Source organism: Pan paniscus, chromosome 1, assembly GCF_029289425.2.
Source record: "Pan paniscus chromosome 1, NHGRI_mPanPan1-v2.0_pri, whole genome shotgun sequence".
In the NCBI taxonomy this organism is placed as follows: domain Eukaryota; kingdom Metazoa; phylum Chordata; class Mammalia; order Primates; family Hominidae; genus Pan; species Pan paniscus.
In genome coordinates, this window is record NC_073249.2 from 24573310 (window position 1) to 24597550 (window position 24241).

At 37.2% G+C, this 24241-nt stretch overlaps 1 protein-coding gene across 3 annotated transcripts in view; it reads right to left on the reverse strand.

Moving 5' to 3' along the window:
* Positions 1-23189, reverse strand: part of DNAH14 (dynein axonemal heavy chain 14) — a 463650-nt gene extending 440461 nt beyond the window's left edge. For all 3 annotated transcript variants that reach the window (XM_034947740.3, XM_034947730.3, XM_008967781.4), the window contains exons 1-2: positions 22961-23189; positions 33-142 (exon numbers count right to left, since the gene is read on the reverse strand). In XM_034947740.3, coding sequence (XP_034803631.2) covers positions 33-109 — 77 coding nt within the window. In that variant the 5' untranslated portion in view covers positions 110-142; positions 22961-23189. The remainder of the gene's footprint in view (positions 1-32; positions 143-22960) is intronic.
* Positions 23190-24241: the final 1052 nt, after the last annotated feature.

A 24241-nucleotide genomic window follows, 5' to 3' on the forward strand; every position in this document is an offset into this window, starting at 1 on the left:
AAAAAACTCATTATATTTTATCTTACTTTTACCTTGGTTTTGTCTTGGTTTCCTCCTTGTCCATCTCTTGATTTTCAGTTGTCAAATCAATGGGTATAAACGTCTCCATATGTTTTTCTGAACAAAACTATAAAGGAACTGGCTGTAACAAAATTCACATTATTATATTTAATATACAATACAATCTGACAGCTATGACAATTGGTATTCAAAATGGCATATATAGTTCCCAGCTTCTCAATAGGCTTAATATAATATCCTGACTGCCTTTGTTTCTTATATACAGTATAATTTCCAAACCCTTCACTAAGCTAGTTAGCCTTCTCAGGGCAATCTCTATATTGTCTAACTTCCTTTCTATGGCAATTTTTTTCCATCTTACATGCATTGGTTTATGTACATACAATTTTAGCTTACATTAAATAGCATGCTAAAGATAATGATAAGTTTTAAGATTATTTTCTTAGGGGAAATTATCAAAAAGAACTTAGGAAAGTCATCAGAAGTGGTAGCTGAAGCTGATGAACTAATTTCATCATTCACTAAGCACTAAAAGGCCACATCCATATACTACTAGCGTTCTTCAGACAGAATAGAATAGAACAAAAGGGAGTGGGTTATGAAATATAAAAAGGGGAGTTTCTTTCTGATGACTGAGGGAAATCTAACAAGATACAGAAAGTCTCTAAATAAAGTTGATGTGCTACATGGCCGTGTACTGTAACTGAAGAATTAAAGGCAAAAATTTAAGACTGGAATCAATGGAGAATAGAAAAAGTTTTAGCTGGCAAGTGAACATGCTTCAGATAAATCAACTAAGATAGACTGAAATAAGCCAGGGGTAAGAGTAGTTCTTACTAGAATAGAAATGCCAGCCGGGCGCCGTGGCTCACGCCTGTAATCCCAGCACTTTGGGAGGCCAAGGTGGGTGGATCACGAGGTCAGGAGATTGAGACCACGGTGAAACCCCATCTCTACTAAAAATACAAAAAATTAGCCGGGCATTGGTGGTGGGCGCCTGTAGTCCCAGCTACTCGGGAGGCGGAGGCAGGAGAATGGTGTGAACCCGGCAGGCGGAGCTTGCAGTGAGCCGAGGTTGTGCCACTGCACTCCAGCCTGGGTAACAGAGCGAGATTCCATCTCAAAAAAAAAAAAAAAAAATCCAGAAATCTACACAGTAGGTATGAAGCTGACAACTATAACATCAATGTAGGACAGTCTACCTATTGACGAGACTCAGGGTGCAGAAAGAGTCCTAGTCATGACCCAAAGAATACCAAGAAAGGCCACAGAAGGATCATTCACTGCAGCCAATAACTGAAGGATACAACTTTGACCATAACTGGAGATAAGATGAAGAAACAGAGCCTAAGGGAAGTAGATGGCACTGGATTAAAAAAAAAAATCCCTAAATCAAATCCATTCTGGACTTGCAATAAAGCAAGAGTCAGTAAACTTTTTTTGAAAAAGAGCCAACGAGGCCGGGTGCAGTAGCTCATGTCTGTAATCCCAGCACTTTGGAAGACCAAGGTGGACGGATCACTTGATGCCAGGAGTTCGAGACCAGCTTAGGCAAGATGGCAAAACCCCGCCTCTACTAAAAACACAAAAATTAGCCAGGAGTGGTGGTGCATGCCTGTAATCCCAGCTACTTGAGAGACTGAGGCAGGCGAATCGCTAGAACCCAGGAGGCAGAGGTTGCAGTGAGCTGAGATCGTGCCACTGCACTCCAGCCTGGGCAACAGAGCGAGACTCCGTCTCAAAAAATAAAATAAAAAGAGCCAAAGAGTAAATATTTCAGACTTTGTGAGTCAAAAAGGCAAAATTGAGGCTATTACATAGGTACCATATAACAAAAGAGAAAACAAATTGCCACAAATGTTTTATTGATGAAATTCAATAAGTGGTAATAATAATTAAGTTTTTTTTTTGTAATACAGTAGGCCTATGAGAAAAATAGTGTTCTTTTGGGGAAGATAACATCTCACTTAACTGGGATTCGAAGTTAGTGTTACCTATCACTAAAGTGGTTGTGAATTTTCATGTGTAAAAACCGTTCTTAGCTTGTAGACATACAAAAACAGGTGGCAGGTCAGATTTGGCCGATAGGCCATCATTTGCCAGCTCCTTCAAGAGAGTATATGCTAACCCCAACCTCAGCATTGACTTTGGAGTGACTTACATATTCATGCTCTCATCATTACCAACAAACATCTAATAAACAAGAAAGGTTGCTCAAACTCATTACTAATCAAACTGTAAAAAAAAATTAAATGAGCTACTTTTTTCATATCAGACAAGTAAAAAACATCAAGTTAACCTCACACTTCTCACAGCAACATTCAAATACCAGAACATTTCCTAAGGGAAATAAAAAGAATAGTTTAAGAATTTTATACAGAGTCAAGTTTTCATTTAAGCATGAAAATAACAAACATTTCAAAACATGCAAAATTCATGAAAAATATCACCCATAATACCTTCTTATAAAAGGCACATGAAAATAAATCCCACCAACACAGACATAAAAAAAGGACAACTTGTAAATAAAGAAAATAATAACAGCATTAAACTCATTTAAATACAGAACTAAGTCAAAACAACGAAGGGACTTATGAACACAGAACAAAATTTTATTTCTATACTTATATTGAGATAGTAAATAAAATCTAAATATGAGTATTGAAATAATAGTGCAAGTACTAAAAAAAAATCAAGATGGGAGGAAAGGGAGGTAGATGGAATGTAGGTAGCATAAGTGATTTGCTTTCCTCATATTTCTGATACAGAGGTCAACAGACACTGGTTAAGGCTGATAAAATAACAGAAGCGTAAATATATTATTAAAAAGTATAAAATTATCCATAAGAAGAACAAAAATTATAACATAAACAATGGAAATCTGGGAATAGGAGATATCAGATAAAAGGTAAATTCATGAATTATATTCTAATATCTTCATTTTGCAATGGAGAGTCAATAGATGCTATCTAAAATGCACAGCTCACAAACTACAGGTTGAAATATAATGTATTAAGTCTTGAAGAAATATAATAATGCATGAACCTTCCAAAGTATCAGAGGCAAAACAAATTATGTGTTTATACAAGAGAGGGATTAAAAACATGAGAAAAAGTTTAAAATAAAGAATAGTGTGGTTGACTTTAATAGGTTGCCCATACAATATTCATTTCCTCCTTCACTTTCCCAAACAGTAATCTTATTTTTATTCAGGTAGATCTGAAAAAATAAAAGATGGGTTAACTATTACAAAGAATAAAGTAATAAATCAGACAAAACAAATCAAGAGTCTGGAAGAAGAGAGAAATGGGGACCATAATGACTGAGAATAATTTTCCAGACATAAATCTTCAGTTTCATAAAGTCCAACAAATTCTAAGCAGAATGCACATATGTTCATATATATACATACATATGAGCAGCCACATGTGGATACACACACACATGCACACACACGTACACACACCCAACATAGTGAAACTGCAGAATGCCAAAGACAAGGAAGAGATCCTAATGGTACTACAGATAGATTACTTAAGCTGGAAAACCATTGGACTAAGAATGGGCTTCTTGACAGTAAAATCTAAACCAAGAAAATGATACAATATTTTCAATGTGCTAAGGAAAAATAACCATCAACTTGGAATTCTATATCTGGTAAAAATATGTGTTTTTTTTAACCAGATAAAGACATTGCTAGGCAAATAAAATCAATAAACACAAGTAAAAATTACCCTAAAGGACTTCAAAAAAGAAGTACTATGATCTCAAGTGAAAGGTCTCAGATGAAAGAAAAAATTATGAGCAAAAAAAGTAATATGTGAGTAAAGCTAAACAAACACTGCATAAAACAATAATTATTTCTTATGGGATTAAAAGTGAGATGGAACTAAATTACCCAACAATAACAGCATAGAGGTCAGGAGGGGGAATGACCAGAACTAAAGTGTTTTAAGATACTTGCATTTTCTGGGGGAAGAAAAACAGATGGATTAAACTTATGCTTTGATAAGTATGCATCTTAAAATTTTTATGGTAATGACTAAAGTATATATAGAATGCATAACTTCAAGCTAACAGTTGGGAGTGGGGGTGAAATAAAAATAAATATATAAGCAACCCATCTAAGAGGAGACAGAAAGATAAATAGAAGAGTCAGAACAAAAGAGAAAGTACAAAATAAAGTGGCAGAAATAAATAGAAACATATTACTAATTATAATCAATATAAATGAACTAAATTATCTAAAAGGACAATGATAGCAAAATTGGGAAGAAATTTCAGTTATACCCTATTCAAAAGACAAATTTCCGAAACATAAAGATACAACAAGGATGCAAGTACAGGAAAGAGATATACCAGGCAACTATTAAAGAAAATAAAAATATTATAGCTATATTCATATCAGAAAAAAGGTACTCAAGCAGAAAGAGTCACTAGATAGAAAGATAATCACTACATAGTGACTAAATTTTCATTTTGCCAGGAAAATAAAACAGAAGAGTTTGGAATTTGGACTTAACAACATAGTTTCTAAATATAGAATGCAAATGTGTAAACATATAATATATATTGCAAAAACTGAAAGAAACATAGGGAGAAAAAATAAATCTAGTATGATAATGAGGCATTTTAACAAACTTATTTCAGTTAATCAGGCCAACCTTTTCCTACCAAAACTAGCAAACAAACAAACGAAAACATTAAGGATACAGATTTTAACAGCCCAATTTAAAAGTTTGATTTAACATATATATTATATAAAACTCAAGAAGTGCAGAATACATATAATTTTAAGCACATATGGCATAGTTTGAAAATCAACCACCTACTGGATCATAATGTAAGTCAACAAATTTGAAATGATTTATCATCATATAGCCCAAATTCTATGACCACAATACAATTAGAGTAGAAATAGATGAATCAGGAAACCCCATAAATTTGGAAATAAAGAAATACCTGTCTAAGTAACTCATATTTCAAAAAAAGAAATGATAGAAAATTTAAAATATTAAGAAATAAATGTTAAGATATTAAAATTAAAACTTGTGAGATGCAGCTAAAGAGGTACTCATACATAAATATACAGCCATAAAATGCTTATACTAGAAAACAAGAAATATTATCTAAATTAAGTATCCAAATTAAGAAGTTAGAAAAAGTAAAACTTTATAAATCCAAAGTAGAATAATACTAAAGATTAAAGCAGAAATGTTTAAAAATAGAAAATAAACCTCAATCAAGAGGATCAAAAGAGCAAAATATTACTGAGTAGAAAAAACAAAGACATCAATTCTTTACAGTCAAAATAACTCCAATCAGAATCTCAACAGTTTTTTTGTTTGTTTGACAGACTTTGTCAAGGTGATTAAAAATTTATATAGAAGAATAAAAGGTCAGGAATAGCCAAGACATTTCTGAGAAAAAAATAACATGAAGGAGAGTCTAATAGTAGAATTAATACTAAAGCTTTAATAACTGAGGCAGCATAGTAATGGAACATAGAAATTTACAGATAACATTATGGAAATCACAGAAACAGTACCAAATGTAGATGAGGCTGGGCGCAGTGGTTCACGCCTGTAATCCCAGCACTTTCGGAGGCCAAGGTGAGCAGATCACCTGAGGTCAGGAGTTCCAGACCAGCCTGACTAACATGGTAAAACCCCGTCTCTACTCAAAATACAAAAATTAGCCGAGCGTGGTGGTGCATGCCTGTAATCCCAGCTACTCGGGAGGCTGAGGCAGGAGAATCACTGGAACCTGGGAGGCAGAGTTTGCAGTGAGCCGAGATCAGGCCACTGCACTCCAGCCTGGGCAACAGAGCAAGACTCTGTCTCAAAAAAAAAAAAAGAAAAGTAGATGAAACGTTGATATACAACAAGTAACATATCAAATCAGTTGGAAAAATAATCCAGCTAGGAAAAAAAAAAAAAGCCGTAAGGGGAAAAAAATGAAATTAGATTCATTTCCTGACTCACACCAAATATACAAACAAAACAAGGACAAAGAAAGTTTTCCAAAGTGACTGAAATGTGAGAAGTAAAACTTGAAAACTGAACAATTTTCTGATCTAGAGATAGTGAATAACTTAAAAACAAGAATATAATATGAAATTCCAAAACTACATTGTATTAAAATTAGGAATTTAGGATAGGTGGAGCCAAGATGGCCGAATAGGAACATCTCCAGTCTACAGCTCCCAGCATGAGCAATGCAGAAGACAGGTGATTTCTGCATTTCCAACTGAGGTACCGGGTTCATCTCACTGGGGAGTGTCAGCAACTGGGTGCAGGACAGTGGGTGCAGCGCACCGAGCGTGAGCCGAAGCAAGGGAAGCTCAAGGGGTCAGGGAATTCCCTTTCCTAGTCAAAGAAAGGGGTGAGAGACAGCACCTGGAAAATCGGGTCACTCCCACCCTAATACTGTGCTTTTCCAACAGTCTTAGCAAATGGCACACCAGGAGACTATATCCCATGTCTGGCTCAGAGGGTCCTACACCCACAGAGCCTCTCTCATTGCTGGCACAGCAGTCTGAGATCAAAGGGCAAGGCCGCAGTTAGACTGGGGGAGGGGCGTCCATAATTGCCAAAGCTTGAGTAGGTAAACAAAGCAGTCAGGAAGCTCCCACTGGGTGGAGCCCACCACAGCTCAAGGAGGCCTGCCTGCCTGCCTCTGTAGACTCCACCTCTGGGGGCAGGGCATAGCCAAACAAAAGGCAGCAGAAACCTCTGCAGACTTAAATGTCCCTGTCTGACAGCTTTGAAGAGAGTAGTGGTTCTCCCAGCATGCAGCTGGAGATTTGAGAACGGACAGACTGCCTCCTCAAGCAGTTCCCTGACCCCCGAGTAGCCTAACTGGGAGGCAGCCCCAGTAGGGGCAGACTGACACCTCACACGGCCGGGTACTCCTCTGAGACAAAACTTCCAGAGGAACGATCAGGCAGCAACATTTGCTGTTCAACAATATCCGCTGTTCTGTGGCCTCTGCTGCTGATACCCAGGCAAACAGGGTCTGGAGTGGACCTCCAGCAAACTCCAACAGACCTGCACCTGAGGGTCCTGACTGTTGGAAGGAAAACTAACAAACAGAAAGGACATCCACACCAAAACCCCATCTGTACGTCACCATCATCAAAGACCAAAGGTAGATAAAACCACAAAGATGGGGAAAAAACAGAGCAGAAAAACTGGAAACTCTAGAAATCAGAGTACCTTGCCTCCTCCAAAGGAACACAGCTCCTCACCAGCAATGGAACAAAGCTGGACGGAGAATGACTTTGACAAGTTGAGAGAAGGCTTCAGATGATCAAACTACTCTGAGCTAAAAGAGCAAGTTCGAACCCATGGCAAAGAAGTTAAAAACCTTGAAAAAAAATAAGATGAATGGCTAACTAGAATAACCAATGCAGAGAAGTCCTTAAAGGAGCTGATGGAGCTGAAAACCAAGGCACGATAACTACGTGACGAATGCACAAGCCTCAGTAGCCGATTCGATCAACTGGAAGGAAGAGTATCCATGATGGAAGATCAAATGAATGAAATGAAGCGAGAAGAGAAGTTCAGAGAAAAAAAAATAAAAAGAAAAAGAAACGAACAAAGATTCCAAGAAATATGGGAGTCTGTGAAAAGACCAAATCTACATCTGATTGGTGTACCTGAAAATGACGGGGAGAATGGAACCAAGTTGGAAAACACTCTGCAGGATATTATACAGGAGAACTTCCCCAGTCTAGCAAGGCAGGCCAACATTCAAATTCAGGAAATACAGAGAACGCCACAAAGATATTCCTCGAGAAGAGCAACTCCAAGACACATAACTGTCAGATTCACCAAAGTTGAAATGAAGGAAAAAATGTTAAGGGCAGCCAGAGAGAAAGGTCGGGTTACCCACAAAGGGAAGCCCATCACACTAACAGCTGATCTCTCAGCAGAAACTCTACAAGCCAAAAGAGAGTGGGGGTCAATATTTAACATTCTTAAAGAAAAGAATTTTCAACCCAGAATTTCATATCCAGCCAAACTAAACCTCAAAAGTGAAGGACAAATAAAATCCTTTACAGACAAGCAACTGCTGAGAGATTTTGTCACCACCAGGCCTGCCCTAAAAGAGCTCCTGAAGGTAGCACTAAACATGGAAAGGAACAACTGGTACCAGCCACTGCAAAAACATGCCAAATTGTAAAGACCATTGAGGCTAGGAAGAAACTTCATCAACTAAAGAGCAAAATAACCAGCTAACATCATATTGACAGGATCAAATTCACACATAATGATATTAACCCGAAATGTGAATGGGCTAAATGCTCCAATTAAAAGACACAGACTGGCAAGCTGGATAAAGAGTCAAGACCCATCAGTGTGCTGTATTCAGGAAACCCATCTCACGTGCAGAGACACATATAGGCTCAAAATAAAAGGATGGAGGAAGATCTACCAAGCAAATGGAAAACAAAAAAAGGGGTTGCAATCCTAGTCTCAGATAAAACAGACTTTAAACCAACAAAGATCAAAAGAGACAAAGAAGGCCATTACATAAAGGTAAAGGGATCAATTCAACAAGAAGAGCTAACTATCCTAAATATATATGCAGCCAATACAGGAGCATCCAGATTCATAAAGCAAGTCCTTAGAGACCTACAAAGAGACTTACACTCACACACAATAATAATGGGAGACTTTAACACCCCACTGTCAACATTAGACACATCAACAAGACAGAAAGTTAACAAGGATATCCAGGAATTGAACTCAGCTCTGCACCAAGTGGACCTAATAGACATCTACAGAACTCTCCACCCCAAATCAACAGAATATACATTCTTCTCAGCACCACACCGCACTTATTCAAAAAATGACCACATAGTTGGAAGTAAAGCTCTCCTCAGCAAATGTAAAAGAACAGAAATTATAACAAACCGTCTCTCAGACCACAGTGCAATCAAACTAGAACTCAGGATTAAGAAACTCACTCAAAACCGCTCAACTACATGGAAACTGAACAACCTGCTCCTGAATGACTACTGGGTACATAACGAAATGAAGGCAGAAATAAAGATGTTCTTTGAAACCAACGAGAACAAAGACATAACATACCAGAATCTCTCAGACACACTCAAAGCAGTGTGTAGAGGGAAATTTACAGCACTAAATGCCCACAAGAGAAAGCAGGAAGGATCTAAAATTGACGCCCTAACATCACAATTAAAAGAACTAGAGAAGCAAGAGCAAACACATTGAAAAGCTAGCAGAAGGCAAGAAATAACTAAGATCAGAGCAGAACTGAAGGAAATAGAGACACAAAAAACCCTTCAAAAAATCAATAAATCCAGGAGCTGGTTTTTTGAAAAGATCAACAAAATTGATAGACCACTAGCAAGACTAATAAAGAAGAAAAGAGAGAGGAATCAAATAGACACAATAAAAAACGAGAAAGGGAATATCACCACCGATCCCACAGAAATACAAACTACCATCAGAGAATACTATCAACACCTCTACGCAAATAAACTAGAAGAAATGGATAAATTCCTTGACACATACACCCTCCCAAGACTAAACCAGGAAGAAGTTGAATCTCTGAATAGGCCAATAACACATTCTGAAATTGAGGCAATAATTAATAGCTTACCAACCAAAAAAATTCCAGGACCACATGAATTCACAGCCGAATTCTACCAGAAGTACAAGGAAGAGCTGGTACCATTCCTTCTGAAACTATTCCAATCAATTGAAAAAGAGGGAATCCTCCCTAACTCATTTTATGAGGCCAGCATCATCCTGATACCAAAGCCTGGCAGAGACACAACAAAAAAAGAGAATTTCAGACCAATATCCCCGATGAACATCGATGCAAAAATCCTCAATGAAATACTGGCAAACCGAATCCAGCAGCACATCAAAAAGCTCATCCACCATGGTCAAGTGGGCTTCATCCCTGGGATGCAAGGCTGGTTCAACATACACAAATCAATAAATGTAATCCAGCATATAAACAGAACCAAAGACAAAAACCACATGATTATCTCAATAGATGTGGAAAAGGCCTTTGACAAAATTCAACAACCCTTCATGCTAAAAACTCTGAATAAATTAGGTATCGATGGGACATATCTCAAAATAATAAGAGCTATCTATGACAAACCCACAGCCAATATCATACTGAATGGGCAAAAACTGGAAGCATTCCCTTAGAAAACTGGCACAAGACAGGGATGCCCTCTCTCACCACTCCTATTCAACATAGTGTTGGAAGTTCTGGCCAGGGCAATCAGGCAGGAGAAGGAAATAAAGGGTATTCAATAAGGAAAAGTGGAAGTCAAATTGTCCCTGTTTACAGATGACACAATTGTATGTCTAGAAAACCCCATCGTCTCAGCCCAAAATCTCCTTAAGCTGATAGGCAACTTCAGCAAAGTCCCAGGATACAAAATCAATGCACAAAAATCACCAGCATTCTTATACACCAATAACGGACAGAGAGCCAAATCATGAGTGAACTCCCATTCACAATTGCTTCAAAGAGAATAAAATACCTAGGAATCCAACTTACAAGGGATGTGAAGGACCTCTTCAAGGAGAACTACAAACCACTGCTCAATGAAATAAAAGAGGATACAAACAAATGGAAGAACATTCCATGCTCATGGGTAGAAAGAATCAATATTGTGAAAATGGCCATACTGCCCAAGGTAATTTATAGATTCAATGCCATCCCCATCAAGCTACCAATGACTTTCTTCACAGAATTGGAAAAAACTACTTTAAAGTTCACATGGAACCAAAAAAGAGCCCGCATTGTTAAGTCAATGCTAAGCCAAAGAACAAAGCTGGAGGCATCACGCTACCTGACTTCAAACTATACTACAAGGCTACAGTAACCAAAACAGCATGCTACTGGTACCAAAACAGAGATATAGACCAATGGAACAGAACAGAGCCCTCAGCAATAATGCCACATATCTACAACCATCTGATCTTTGACAAACCTGACAAAAACAAGAAATGGGGAAAGGATTCCCTATTTAATAAATGGTGCTGGGAAAACTGGCTAGCCATATGTAGAAAGCTGAAACTGGATCCCTTCCTTACACCTGGTATAAAAATTAATTCAAGATGGATTAAAGACTTAAATGTTAGACCTAAAACCATAAAAACCCTAGAAGAAAACCTAGGCAATACCATTCAGGACATAGGGCTTCATGTCTAAAACACCAAAAGTGATGGCAACAAAAGCCAAAATTGACAAATGGGATCTAGTTAAACTAAAGAGCTTCTGCACAGCAAAAGAAACTACCATCAGAGTCAACAGGCAACCTACAGAATGAGAGAAAATTTTTGCAATCTACTCATCTGACAAAGGGCTAATATCCAGAATCTACAATGAAGTCAAACAAATTTACAAGAAAAAAACAACCCACCCCATCAAAAAGTGGGCAAAGGATATGAACAGACACTTCTCAAAAGAAGACATTTATGCAGCCAAAAGACACATGAAAAAATGCTCATCATCACTGGCCATCAGAGAAATGCAAATCAAAACCACAAGGAGATACCATCTCACACCAGTTAGAATGGCAATCATTAAGAAGTCAGGAAACAACAGGTGCTGGAGAGGATGTGGAGAAATAGAAACACTTTTACACTGTTGGTGGGACTGTAAACTAGTTCAACCATTGTGGAAGTCAGTGTGGCGATTCCTCAGGGATCTAGAACTAGAAATACCATTTGACCCAGCCATCCCATTACTGGGTATATACCCAAAGGATTATAAAACATGCTGCTATAAAGACACATGCACAGGTACGTTAATTGTGGCACTATTCACAATAGCAAAGACTTGGAACCAACCCAAATGTCCAACAATGATAGACTGGATTAAGGAAATGTGGCACATATACACCATGGAATACTATGCAGCCATAAAAAAGGATGAGTTCATGTCCTTTGTAGGGACATAGATGAAGGTGGAAACCATCATTCTCAGCAAACTATCGCAAGGACAAAAAACTAAACACCACATGTTCTCACTCATAGGTGAGAATTGAACAATGAGAACACATGGACACAGGAAGGGGAACATCACACACCGGGGCCTGTTGTGGGGTGGGGGGAAGGGGGAGGGATAGCATTAGGAGATATACCTAGTGTTAAATGACGAGTTAATGGGTGCAGCACACCAACATGGCACATGCATACATATGTAACTAACCTGCACGTTGTGCACATGTACCCTAAAACTTAAAGTATAATAAAAATAAAATAAAATAAAATTAGGAATTTATTAAACCTCACTCTAAAGAAAATAAAAAGACAAGCTGCATACTGTGAGAGATTTACAAAAGATATGTAATACACAGTATCCAAAGATAACCACCATTAATTGATTGATATACATGGATGCTACTCCACTCATCAAAAAGTGGGGTCTATTTCTCCTCTTTTTAAATCTGGGCTGGTCTTAGTGAACTCCTTTGACCAACAGAATACTGTGAAAATAATATTAGCCAGTTCCAGGCCCAGCCCTTAAAGAGACCTGCCAGGTTTCACTTTCCCTTTTAAAGCTAAGCACTATGTGGGAAATCTGACTACCCTGAGATGACCATGACCACCCAAATCAGCCACATGGAATAGTATGTGGGAAAGCACTAAAGCACCACACATGTAAGTGAAGCTTTCTTCACTTCAGCCCAGCTCAGCCATCAAATGAATGCAGCCAGCTGAATGAGTGACCCAATGCCACATAGAGCAGCAAAACTACTCAGCTCAGTCTAGAATCAAGAGAGAGTAAATTGTTGTTGATTGAAGCTACTAGAGTTTAAGGTGGTTTGTCACACAGCAATAGATAAGTGAAATAACATTTAACATATATGTGACAAATGATTCATCCACCTCCATGATTCAGTCACCTCCCACCAGGACCCTCCTCCAACACTAGGAATTACAATTCAGCAAGAGATGTAGGTGGGGACACTGAGCCAAACCATATCAAAGAGGTTCACAGATAAAAATTATTGTTCAATATTCTAAGTCTTCTCTTATATAGTGGGTTTGCAGATGTTTATTATTTGAACATGTTTTTTTATTAGTCTTTTTTTTTTTTTTGAGATGGAGTCTCACTCTGTTGCCCAGGCTGGAGGGCAGTGGCACAATCTTGGCTCACTGCAAGCTCCACCTCCTGTGTTCACGCCATTCTCCTGCCTCAGCCTCCCGAGTAGCTGGGACAACAGGCGTCCACCACCACACCCAGCTAATTTTTCGTGTTTTTTAAAATTTATTTTTAGTAGAAACAGGGTTTCACCATGTTAGCCAGGATGGTCTCAATCTCCTGACCTCGTGATCCACCCGCCTGGGCGTCCCAAAGTGCTGGGATTACAGGCATGAGCCACCACACCCGGCCGTTTTTTGATTAGTTTTAAAAGGGCCATGCCAAGATCAATGATGACTGGGTATAGGGGAAAAGGATTAGAGTACAATCCAGTGCATCTGAGGGTTCTACTTACTCTGTCAAAATAAAAAGACTAAAAGTGTATTGTTTAACTGGTTTATTAGACAACAGAAGCCAGAAGACAATAAATTAATATCCTCAAAATGCTGAGAAGAAAATAACTGTCAGTCAAGTATTATATTTTTAAAATTGTTATTTCTCTTTTTTAATGAGGTAAAATATACATATATAATTTGCCATCTTTCACATTTTTACATGTATAGTTCAGTGGTAATAAATATATTTATTCTTTTTCCATTCATCCCCCTCCCCTTACCGGCCTCTGGTAACTACCATTCTACTCTATTTGCACGAGAGCCACTTTTTTTGCTCCCACATATGAGTGAGAACATGTGATATCTGTCTTTCTGTGCTTGGCTTATTTCACTTAGCATAATAGCCTCTAGTTCCATTCACATTGCCGTAAATGACAGGGTTCTTTTTTACAGCTGAATAGTATTCCATTTTGTATATATACCACATTTTCTTTATTTATCCATTGATGGGAACTTAGGTTGATTCCATATTTTGGCTACTATGAATAGTGCTGCAATAACATGCAAGTACAGATATCTCTTTGATATACTAATTTCCTGTCTTTTGGATATATAATCAGTAGTGGAATTGCTGGATCACATAGCAGGTCTATTTTTAGTTTTTTGAGGAACCTCCATATTGTTCTCCATAGTAGTTGTACTAACTTACATGCCCACCAACAGTGTATGAGGATTCTCCTTACTCCACATTCTCACTAGCATCTGTTATTGCCTGTCTTTTTGATACAAGTCATTTTAACTGAAGTGAGATGATGTTGCACTATGGTTTTGATTTGCATTTATTTGATTATTAGCAATGTCAAACACGTTTTCATATGCCTTTTGGCCATTTGTATGACTTCTTTTGAGAAATGTCTGTTCATATCTTTTGTCTATTTTTAATCCTTTTGTTTTTTCGCTATTGAGTTATTTGAGCTCCTTATATATTCTGGTTATTAATCCCTTGTCATATGGTTAGGTTGCAAATACGTTCTCCCTTTCTGTAGATTGTCTATTCACTCTGTTGATTGTTTCTTTTGCTGTGTGGAAGCTTATGGCTTGATGTAATCCAATAATCTCTTTTTGCTTTGGTTGTCAGTGCTTTTGAAGTCTTACACAAAATAAATCTTTGCCAAATACCTGGATCATTTTCCCAACATTTTCTTTCAGTAGTTTCATAGTTTCAGTTCTTAGATTTAGGTCTTTAATCCATTTTCATTTCATTTTTGTGTATGGTGAGAGATAGGGGTCCAGTTTTATTATTCTGCATAGAGTTATCCAGCTTTCCTAACACCATGTATTGAAAAGACCTGCCTTTCCCCACTGAATGTTCTTGGTGACTTTGTCAAAGATCAGTTGGTTGTAAATGTGTGAATTTATACCAGGGTTCTCTCTTCTGTTCCATTGGTCTATGGATCTGTTTTTATGCCAGTATCATACTGTTTTGGTTACTATAGTTTGGGAGTACATTTTAAAGTCTGGTAGTGTGATGTCTCTAGCTTTGTTCTTTTTGCTCAGGAGGGCTTTGGCTATTCAGAATCTTTTGTGGTTCCATACAAATTTTAGAATTGTTTTTTCTATTTCTGTGCAGGATGTCATTGGTATTTAGCTAGGGACTGCACTGAATATGTAAATTGCTTTGGGTAGTATTGTCATTTTAATAATATTAATTCTTCTGATCCATGAGCATGGAATATATTTCATTGTGTCCTCTTCAATTACTTTCATCAAATTTTCATAGTTTTCTTGTATAGAACTTTCATTTCTTTGATTAGATTGATTTCTAGGTATTTTATATTTATGTAGCTACTGTAAATGAGATTCCTTTCTTGATTTCTTTTTCAGATTGTTTGCTTTTGGTGTATATAAATGCTACTGATTTTCGTATGTTGATTTTGTAACTTGCAACTTTACTGAATTCATTTATCAGTTCTATCAGTTTTTTTGGTAGTGCCCTTATATTTTTCTAGATATAAGATCATGACATTTGCAAACAAGGTTAATCTGATTTCTTCCTTTCCAATTTGGATGGCCTTTCTTTCTCTTGCTTAGTTGCTCTGGCCAAGACTTCCAGAAGTATGTTAAATAAAAGTGGCAAAAGTGGGTATATTTGTCTTGTTCTACTTCTTAGTGGAAAAGCCTTCAATTTTTCCCTGATGTCGGCTGTAGGTCTGTCATATATGGCCTTTATTATTTTGTGGTATGTTCCTTCTATACTCACTTTGATGAGGATGTTTATCATAAAAGGATGTTTAATTTTATAAAATGCTTTTTGATAACTAATCAAATAATCATATGATTTTTGTTCCTGGTTCAGTTAATGTGATGTATCACATTTACTGATTTGTGTATGTTGAACCATCTTTACATCCCTGGGAAGAATCTCAATTGATCATGGAGAATAAATTTTTTAATGTGTTGTTGAATTCATTTTGCTAGAATTTTGTTGAGAATTTCTGCATCTATCTTCATCAGTGATACTTGCGTATAGTTTTCCTTTTTGTGTGTTCTTCTCTGGTTTGGGCTTCAAGTTAATGCCAGCCTTGTAGGATGAGGTTGGAAGTACTCCCTCCTCTTCACTTTTCTTGAAGGATTTGAGTAGGATTAGTATTAGTTATTCTTTAAATGTATGGTAGAATTCAGCAGTGAAGGCATCAGGTCCCAGGCTTTTCTCTGATGGAAGACTTTTTATTACAGCTTTGAACTTGTTACTACCTATTGGTTCGTTGATGTTCTCTGTTTCTTCATGGTTCAATCTTAATAGGTTGCATATGTCCAGGGATTTATCCATTTCTTCTAGGTTTTCCTAGTTTTTTGGCACACAGTTATTCATAATAATCTCTAATAATTCTTTATATTTCTTTGGTATCAGTTGTAGTGTCTCCTTTTTATTTCTGATTTTGTTTATTTAGGTCTTCTCTCTCCTTTTCTGGTTTGTCTTGCTGGTGGTTGTAGTTTATCAGCTATCAATTTTGTTTCTTTTCAAATGATCAGTTTTTCATTTCATTGATCCTCTTTATGTTTTTTAGTCACTATTTCATTTAGATCTGATCTTTATTATTTCTTTTCTTCTACTAATTTGGGGTTTGGTTTGTTCTTGCTTTTCTAGTTCCTCGAGGTACATCATTAGATTGTTAATTAGTAATCTTTCTACTTTTTTTCATGTAGGTATTCATTGCTATAAAATTCCCCATTAGCACTTACTTTGATATATTCCACAGGTTTGGGTACGTTATGTTTCCATTTTCATTTGTTTCAAAAATTTTTCTTGTTTCTGTCTTAATTTCTTCATTGACTCACTGGTCATTCAGGGCCATGTTGAATGAAATACATTCATTTACATGTATTTTTATGGTTTCCAGAGTTGTTCTTATTACTTTCTAGTTTTATTCCAATGTGGCCAAAAAAGATACTTGATTTTGATTTTTAAAAATGTGTTGAGACTTGTTTTGTGGCCTAATATCTAGTCTGTCCTAGAGAACATTCCATGTGCTAATGAGAATATATATTCTGCAATTGTTGGACAGACCGTTCTGCAAATGTTTGTTAAGTTCATTTGGTCTCAAGTCCAGTTCTAATCTAATGTTTCTTTTTTGATTTTCTGTCTAGATAATCTGTCTAATACTGAGAGTGGGGTATTGAAGTCCCCTACTATTATTGTATGGCAGTCTTTATAGCTAGTAACATTTGCTTTATTAATATGGGTGCTCCAGTGTTGGTTGCATATATTTAGAACTGTTGTATCTTCCTGCGGGATTAATTCCTTTATCATTATATAACGACCTTGTCTTTTTTACTATTCTTGACTTAAAGTCTGTTTTATCTAAGTATGGCTACTCCTACTCCCTTTTGGCTTCCATTTGCATGGAATATCTTTTTCTATCCCTTTACTTTCAATCTATATGTGTCGTTACTGATAAGGTGAGTTTCTTGTAAGCAGCATATAGCTGAATCTTTTTAAAATCCATTCAGCTATTCTATATCTTTTAAGTGAATAATCCATTTATGTTGAAGGTTATTACTGACATGTGAGGCTTTGTTCCTGTCATATTGTGAATTGTTTTTTGGTTGTTTTATATATTCTTTGTTCCTTTATTTTTCTCTTTTTGTTGTTGTGGTTTGGTGAATTTCTGCAGTGGTATCATTTGAGTGCTTTCCCTTCCTCCTTTGTGTGATTGCTTTACCACTGAGTTTTATACTTTCATGTGTATTCATGATGATAAATGTCATCCTTTTACTTTCAGGTTTAAGACTCCCTTGAGCACTTCTTAGGGGACCAATTTTGTGATCCTGAATTCCTTCAGCATTTGTCTAGGAATGACTTCATTTCTCCTTCACTTCACTTTAGCTGATAATATATTCTCGGTTGGCATTTTTTTCTTTTGACATTTTGAATATATCATTCATTCTTTTCTAGCCTGTAAGGTTTCTGCAGAGAAATCTATAGTAGTCTAATGGGGTTTCCTTTATAGGTGACAAGGATCTTTTCTCTTGGTGTTTTTAAGATTCTATCTTTGACTTTAGACAGTCTGATCATAATGTGCCGTGGGGATCTTTTCACATTGTTTCTGCCTGAGGATCACTGAGCCTCTAGTGTCTGAATGTCTAAATCTCTTGCTAGACTTGGGAAGTTTTTATCTAGTATTTTGTAAAACAGGTTTTCTAATCCTTTCTCTCTTTGCTCTTGGGGATATCAATAATTCATAACTTTTGTCACTTTTTATTGTCCCAAATGTCATGAAGACTTTGCTCATTCTTTTTTATACTTTTTTCTTTATTTTTTCTGACTGAATTATTTCAAAACACTTATCTTTAAGTTCTGAGATTCTTTTTTCTATCTGATTTAGTCAATTGTTGAAGCTTTCAAATGTATTTTGTATTTCCTTCAATAAATTCTTCAGTTCCAGAATTTTTATTTGGTTCTTTTCAAAAGAATCTTACCTCTTTAAGAAATTACTCATTCATGTCCTAAATTATTCTTCTGATTTATTTGTATTTTTTAACAATCCTCTTGTATGTCACTGAGATTCTTTAAAATCAGTATTTTGAGTTCTATATCTGAGATTTTGAAAATTCTTTTTATTAAGATCTACTGATGGAGGTTTACTGTGTTCCTTCGGAGGTGTCATATTTCCTTGCTTTTTCATGTTTTTTATGTTTTTATGCTGATATCTGTGCATCTGGTGTAACAGTCGCTTCTTCCTATTTTTGATACTTTCATAGGGAAGGACTTTTCCCTGAAGATGTATCTATGGTACTGGCTGTTACGGTACTTTGGCTTTGAGTCTGCGTGTGTGTATTAGTGTAGTCTCCGCATTTCTTTGGCTGTAAACAACGTTAGTGATATCTGTAATACACAAGAACACAACAACAACAAAAAAGAAGACAACAGGTCAATATCCCTCATGAACATAGATGCAAAACTCCTCAGCAAAATACTAGGAAACCAAATCCAACAGCACATCAAAAAAATAATACACCATGATCAAGTGGGATTTATACCAGGAGTGCAAGGATGGTTCAATATATGCAAATCAATAAGCATGATACATCACATAGAATGAAGGACAAAAGCCATTTGATAATCTCAATAAATGCAGAACAAGCATTGGACAAAATTCATCATTGCTTCATGATAAAAACTCTCAACAAACCAGGCATAAAAGGAACATACCTCAAAGTAACAAAGGCCACATAGGATAGACCCACAGCTAACATCATACTGAATGGATTAAAGTTGAAAGCCTTTCCTGTAACAACTGAAACAAGATAAGGATGTCCCCTTTCACCACTCTCATTCAGCCTCATACTGGAAGTCCTAGCCAGAACATTCAGGCCAGAGCAAGAAATAAAAGGCATTGAAATTGGAAAAAAAGAAAATCAAATGGTCCCTCTCTGTTGATCATATGAATTTATATCTAGAAATACCTAAAAACTCCACCAAACAATTCTTAGATTTTATAGATGAATTCAGTAAAGCTGCAGGATACAAAATCAATGTACAAAAATCAGTAGCATTTCTATACACTAATAATGACCTAGCCAAGAAATAAATCAAGCAGGCAATCTAATTTACAATAGCCACAAAAGAAAAATACCTAAAAATAAATTTAACCAAGGAGGTAAAAGATCTCTACATAGAAAACTATAAAACACTAATGAAAGAAATTGAATACAACACAAACTAATAAAAAAGCATCCCATGCTCATGGATAGGAAGAATTAATATCATTTAAATGACCATATTGCCAAAAGCAATTTACAGATTCAATGCAATTCCTATCAAAATACCAATATCATTCTTCACAGAATTAGAAAAAAAATCCCCCAAATTCATATGGAATAAAAAAAGAGCCTGAACAGCCAAAGAAATCCTGAACAAAAAGAACAAAGTTGGAGGCATCACAATACCTGACTTCAAAATATACTACAAAGCTATAATAACCCAAACTGCATGGCAGTGGTATAAAAACAGACACACAGACCAATTGTACCAAATAAAGAACCAAGAATTAAAGTCACATATTTATAGCCAACTGACTTACAACAAAACTGACAAGAACCTACATTGGAGAAAGCATACCCTTTTCAATAAATGATGCCTGGAAAACTGGACAGCCACATGCAGAAGAATGAAACTGGACCACTATCTCTCACCATATACAAAAATCATCTCAAAATGGATTAAAGACTTAGATGTAACATCCAAAACTAGGGAAAACTCTCCTGGACATTAGGCTAGGCAAATAATTTCTGACTAAGACCTCAAAAGCACAGGCAATAAAAATAAAAATAGACAAATCGGACTTAAACTAGAAAGTTTCTGCACAGCAAAACAAATAATCAACAGAGTGAAAAAACAGCCTGTTCAATAGGAGAAAAAATGACAGGGAACCAAGATCCATAATATACAAGGAACTGAAACAACTCAACAGGAAAAGCACAAACAATCCCATTAAAAAGTATGCAAAGGACATGCATAGACATTTCTTAAAAGAAGACATGTAACCAGCCAATAGGTATTTGAAAAAAATGCTCACCACCACCAGAGAAATGCAAATCAAAAACCAGAATGAGATACCATCCTACCCCAGTCAGAATGGCTATTAATAAAAAGTCAAAGTCAAAAAATAACAGATGTTGGTAAGGATGTGGAGAAAAGGGAACTCTTATACACTGTTAGTGGGTATGTAAACTAGCACAGCCACTATGGAAAGCAGTAGGGAGATTTCTCAAAAAACTAAAAATACAATTACCATTCAATTCAGCAATTCAATACTGAGTATCTAACCAAAGTAAAAGAAATCAATATATAAAAGGAATATCTGCACTCACACATTTATTGCAGCAGTATTCACAAAAGCAAAGATACAGAATTAACCTAAGTGCCCATCGATGGATGAATGGATAAAAAATGTGGTACACATATACAAAATGAAATATTATTCAGCCATAAAAAAGAATGAAATCATATCATTTGCAGTAACATAGATGGAACTGGAAGTTATTATCTTAAGTGAAATAAGCCAGGCACAAAAAGATAAATATCATGTTCTCACTTATATGTGGGAGCTACAAAATTTGAATAAAATTTAAGTTTAAAATTTGAATACTATATGGAGGTAGAGAGTGGACAAATAGATAACACGGACTGAGAAGGATGAATGGCAAGAAGTGGGAGGATGAACAGAAGTGGGCTTAAGGGTACAAAGACTCAGTAAGATATAAGGAATAAATTCAGTATTTGATAGTGGAGTAAAATGTACTTAACAAAAATATATTGTACTCAGGTCATGGACAACCTAAGTACCGTAATTTGGTCACTACACATTAGACACATGTACCAAAATTTCTCACGTACCTCATAATCTGGTACAAATAAAAACATTTAAATATAAAAATAAATTTTTCAATAATAAATTATAGCTTCTTGTAACTTTTTTACTTTATAAACTTTATTTCTTACTCTTTTGTAATAACACTGAGCTTAAAACACACATTGTACAGCTGTATAGAAATATTTCCTTTATATCCTTATTCTATTAATATAGGCATTTTTCTATTTTAAAATTTTATTTTACTTTTTAAACTTTTTAATTATAAACTAAGATACAAACACACACATTAGCCTAGGCATAGACAGGATCAGTATCACCAATATCACTGTCTTTCAACTCCACATCTTGTCCCACTAGGTCTCTGGGGTAATAACACATGGAGCTGTCATCTCCTATGATAACAATGCCTTCTTCTGGAATATCTCCTAAAGGACCAGCCTAAGGCTGTTTTACAGGTAACATTTTTTAAATAAAGAGGAGTACACTAAAATAAATGTTTAAAAGTATGGTATAGAGGCCGGGCGCCGTGGCTCACGCCTGTAATCCCAGCACTTTGGGACTCTGAGGTGGGCAGATCATGAGGTCAGGAAATCGAGATCATCCCGGCTAACACGGTGAAGCCCCGTCTCTACTAAAAATACAAAAAAATTAGCCGGGCATGGTGGAGGACGCCTGTAGTCCCAGCTACTCCGGAGGCTGAGGCAGGAGAATGGCGTGAACCCGGGAGGCGGAGCTTGCAGTGAGCCCAGGTAGCGCCACTGCACTCCAGCCTGGGCGACAGAGCGAGGCTCCGTCTCAAAAAAAAAAAGTATGGTACAGTAAATACATAAGCAAGTAACATACTCATCTGTTATTATCAAGTACTATGTACTGTATATAATTGTATGTGCTACTCTTTTATGACTGGCAGCACAGTTTACAATAGCATCACCACAAACACATAATGCCTTGACTATGACATCACTAGGCGACAGGAATTTTTCAGCTCCATTATAATCTTATGGGACTACCGCTGTTATGAGGCACATGACTGTATATGTACATATATTTCCTAGCGTAGTCTATCCCACAAATGCAAGTAAAATATCCATTAGTGTCCCTAATGTAATTCATCAACTTCTTAGAAAAGTTATATCTCTACATACAAAATCACTTAAAATAATCCATATATATTTGTGTTGAGAGTGTATATGTATATATTATACAATAAGTGATGGCAAGGTTTTTCAAATAGCTCATTATTCGTTTATAAATGGAAAATTTTTAAAAACTTCAGAAATATAGCACTAGAAGGGAACGCGGCCTGCCTGAGGGAGAGCAACTAAGAAGAACCTCGCGTTGAGAGCTCCTGCGGTCGGGGCTACCGGCGTGGCGGCGCCGGCGCCTGGTGGATGCGCCAGCATCTGCCTGGTGAGGGTTCCGCGCGGGGACTCGGAGGCGCTCCCACAGCAGCTGGGTGGGGAGCGCCCAGGCCCTCCGCGCCCACGCAGCCCTCCCAGTGCGACACCGGCTGCCCCACGCGCCGCCCGCCCGCCGAGGCTCTGCCGACCGCTGGCAGGAAGACGCTGACGACCTTACCCGCCGCGCCGTGGTCCGACGGCCGTTGTGGCCCTTCCTGGAAGCGGCGAAGGTCCGGCCCGCCCACGCCGGCGAGCGCCAGACTAGGGTGAATGGGAAGGACCGCGCAGCACAGCCCTACCACGCCAGGCTCCGACGCCTCCTGGCCGTAACCGCCTGACCAAGCGCCACGCCTGCGCCCTGGCGAAGAGGCCAGAATGGGGGTGGGGTCCCGAACGCGGCGCAAGGGATCCTGGGTGCCGGGCAGGTGAGGAGGGGCCCTGGCTCTTGCGAGATTCCACCGCGGGTACGCGGCGGCCCCCGATGTGACACCGACGGTGCTGGGGGTAAGGGGGGTGTTGGGGGTGCAGAGTGTGGCCCAGAAGTGTGCCCTAAAGGCAGATCAGATATGGTGCCCAAGTTAAAGACTCTAGTCTGACCTTTCTACCACCTGCATGCCTACCTAGGTATGGCCTAAAGGCGGGAGAAATGTGTGCCTTTGCAGAACAGGTGGCTCTGAGACCTCTGAAAAAGGTGACTTACACTTAAGATTTTCACAACTCGTGGGCGTGAATTTTCATTAAAAAGCCTCACTTACTAGTGAAGGATCGTATATATGTAATAAAACAGGTCTAAGAGGTATACAATTCTAAGGTAAAAATAATTACATATATATTAAAATACCCCATTTCTTTTTAAAGGTCTTATAAAAATTTAGTAAGTTAATGTTCTATATTTCACTCACGCAACAACTACAATATTTATAGAGCACTTACTATGTGCCAGGCACTGAGCTAGGCACAAAAAATACCTGGGTGACTTCATATTTCTTGGTGGGATCCACAGAAAAAAAAAATGTAGAGATTTGTTGGGGCCTATTACATCTAAGGCTGTGATTAATATTTTAAAAATCAGCTTCCCATTTTTGTTACAATATTTAATAAGTTTAAATATATAACCATTCGGCATATTACAGTAAAATCTATGTATGAATTTGAGTCTTTGAGACGCTGTTTGGTAAGAGGGTTTAGGTATTGGGGGTAAGGAAATATGTCACTTTAAAAAGGAAAAACATTTTGGAAATAATGTTTTTATATGCCAATAATCATTTCCATTTGAATAAAATTGGCCAAAAAGTTGAGAGTCGTAACTTAAAAAAAATCAGTCAATAGACTGTCTAAAACAAAATAAGATCAACAAAAAAGACAGACTATGAAGGGCCGCCCGAGTTCACATCCAGTGTTCCTTATCTCAGTAAATAGCAATTCTATTTGCTTAAACCAAAAATCACTGGCGTTATCC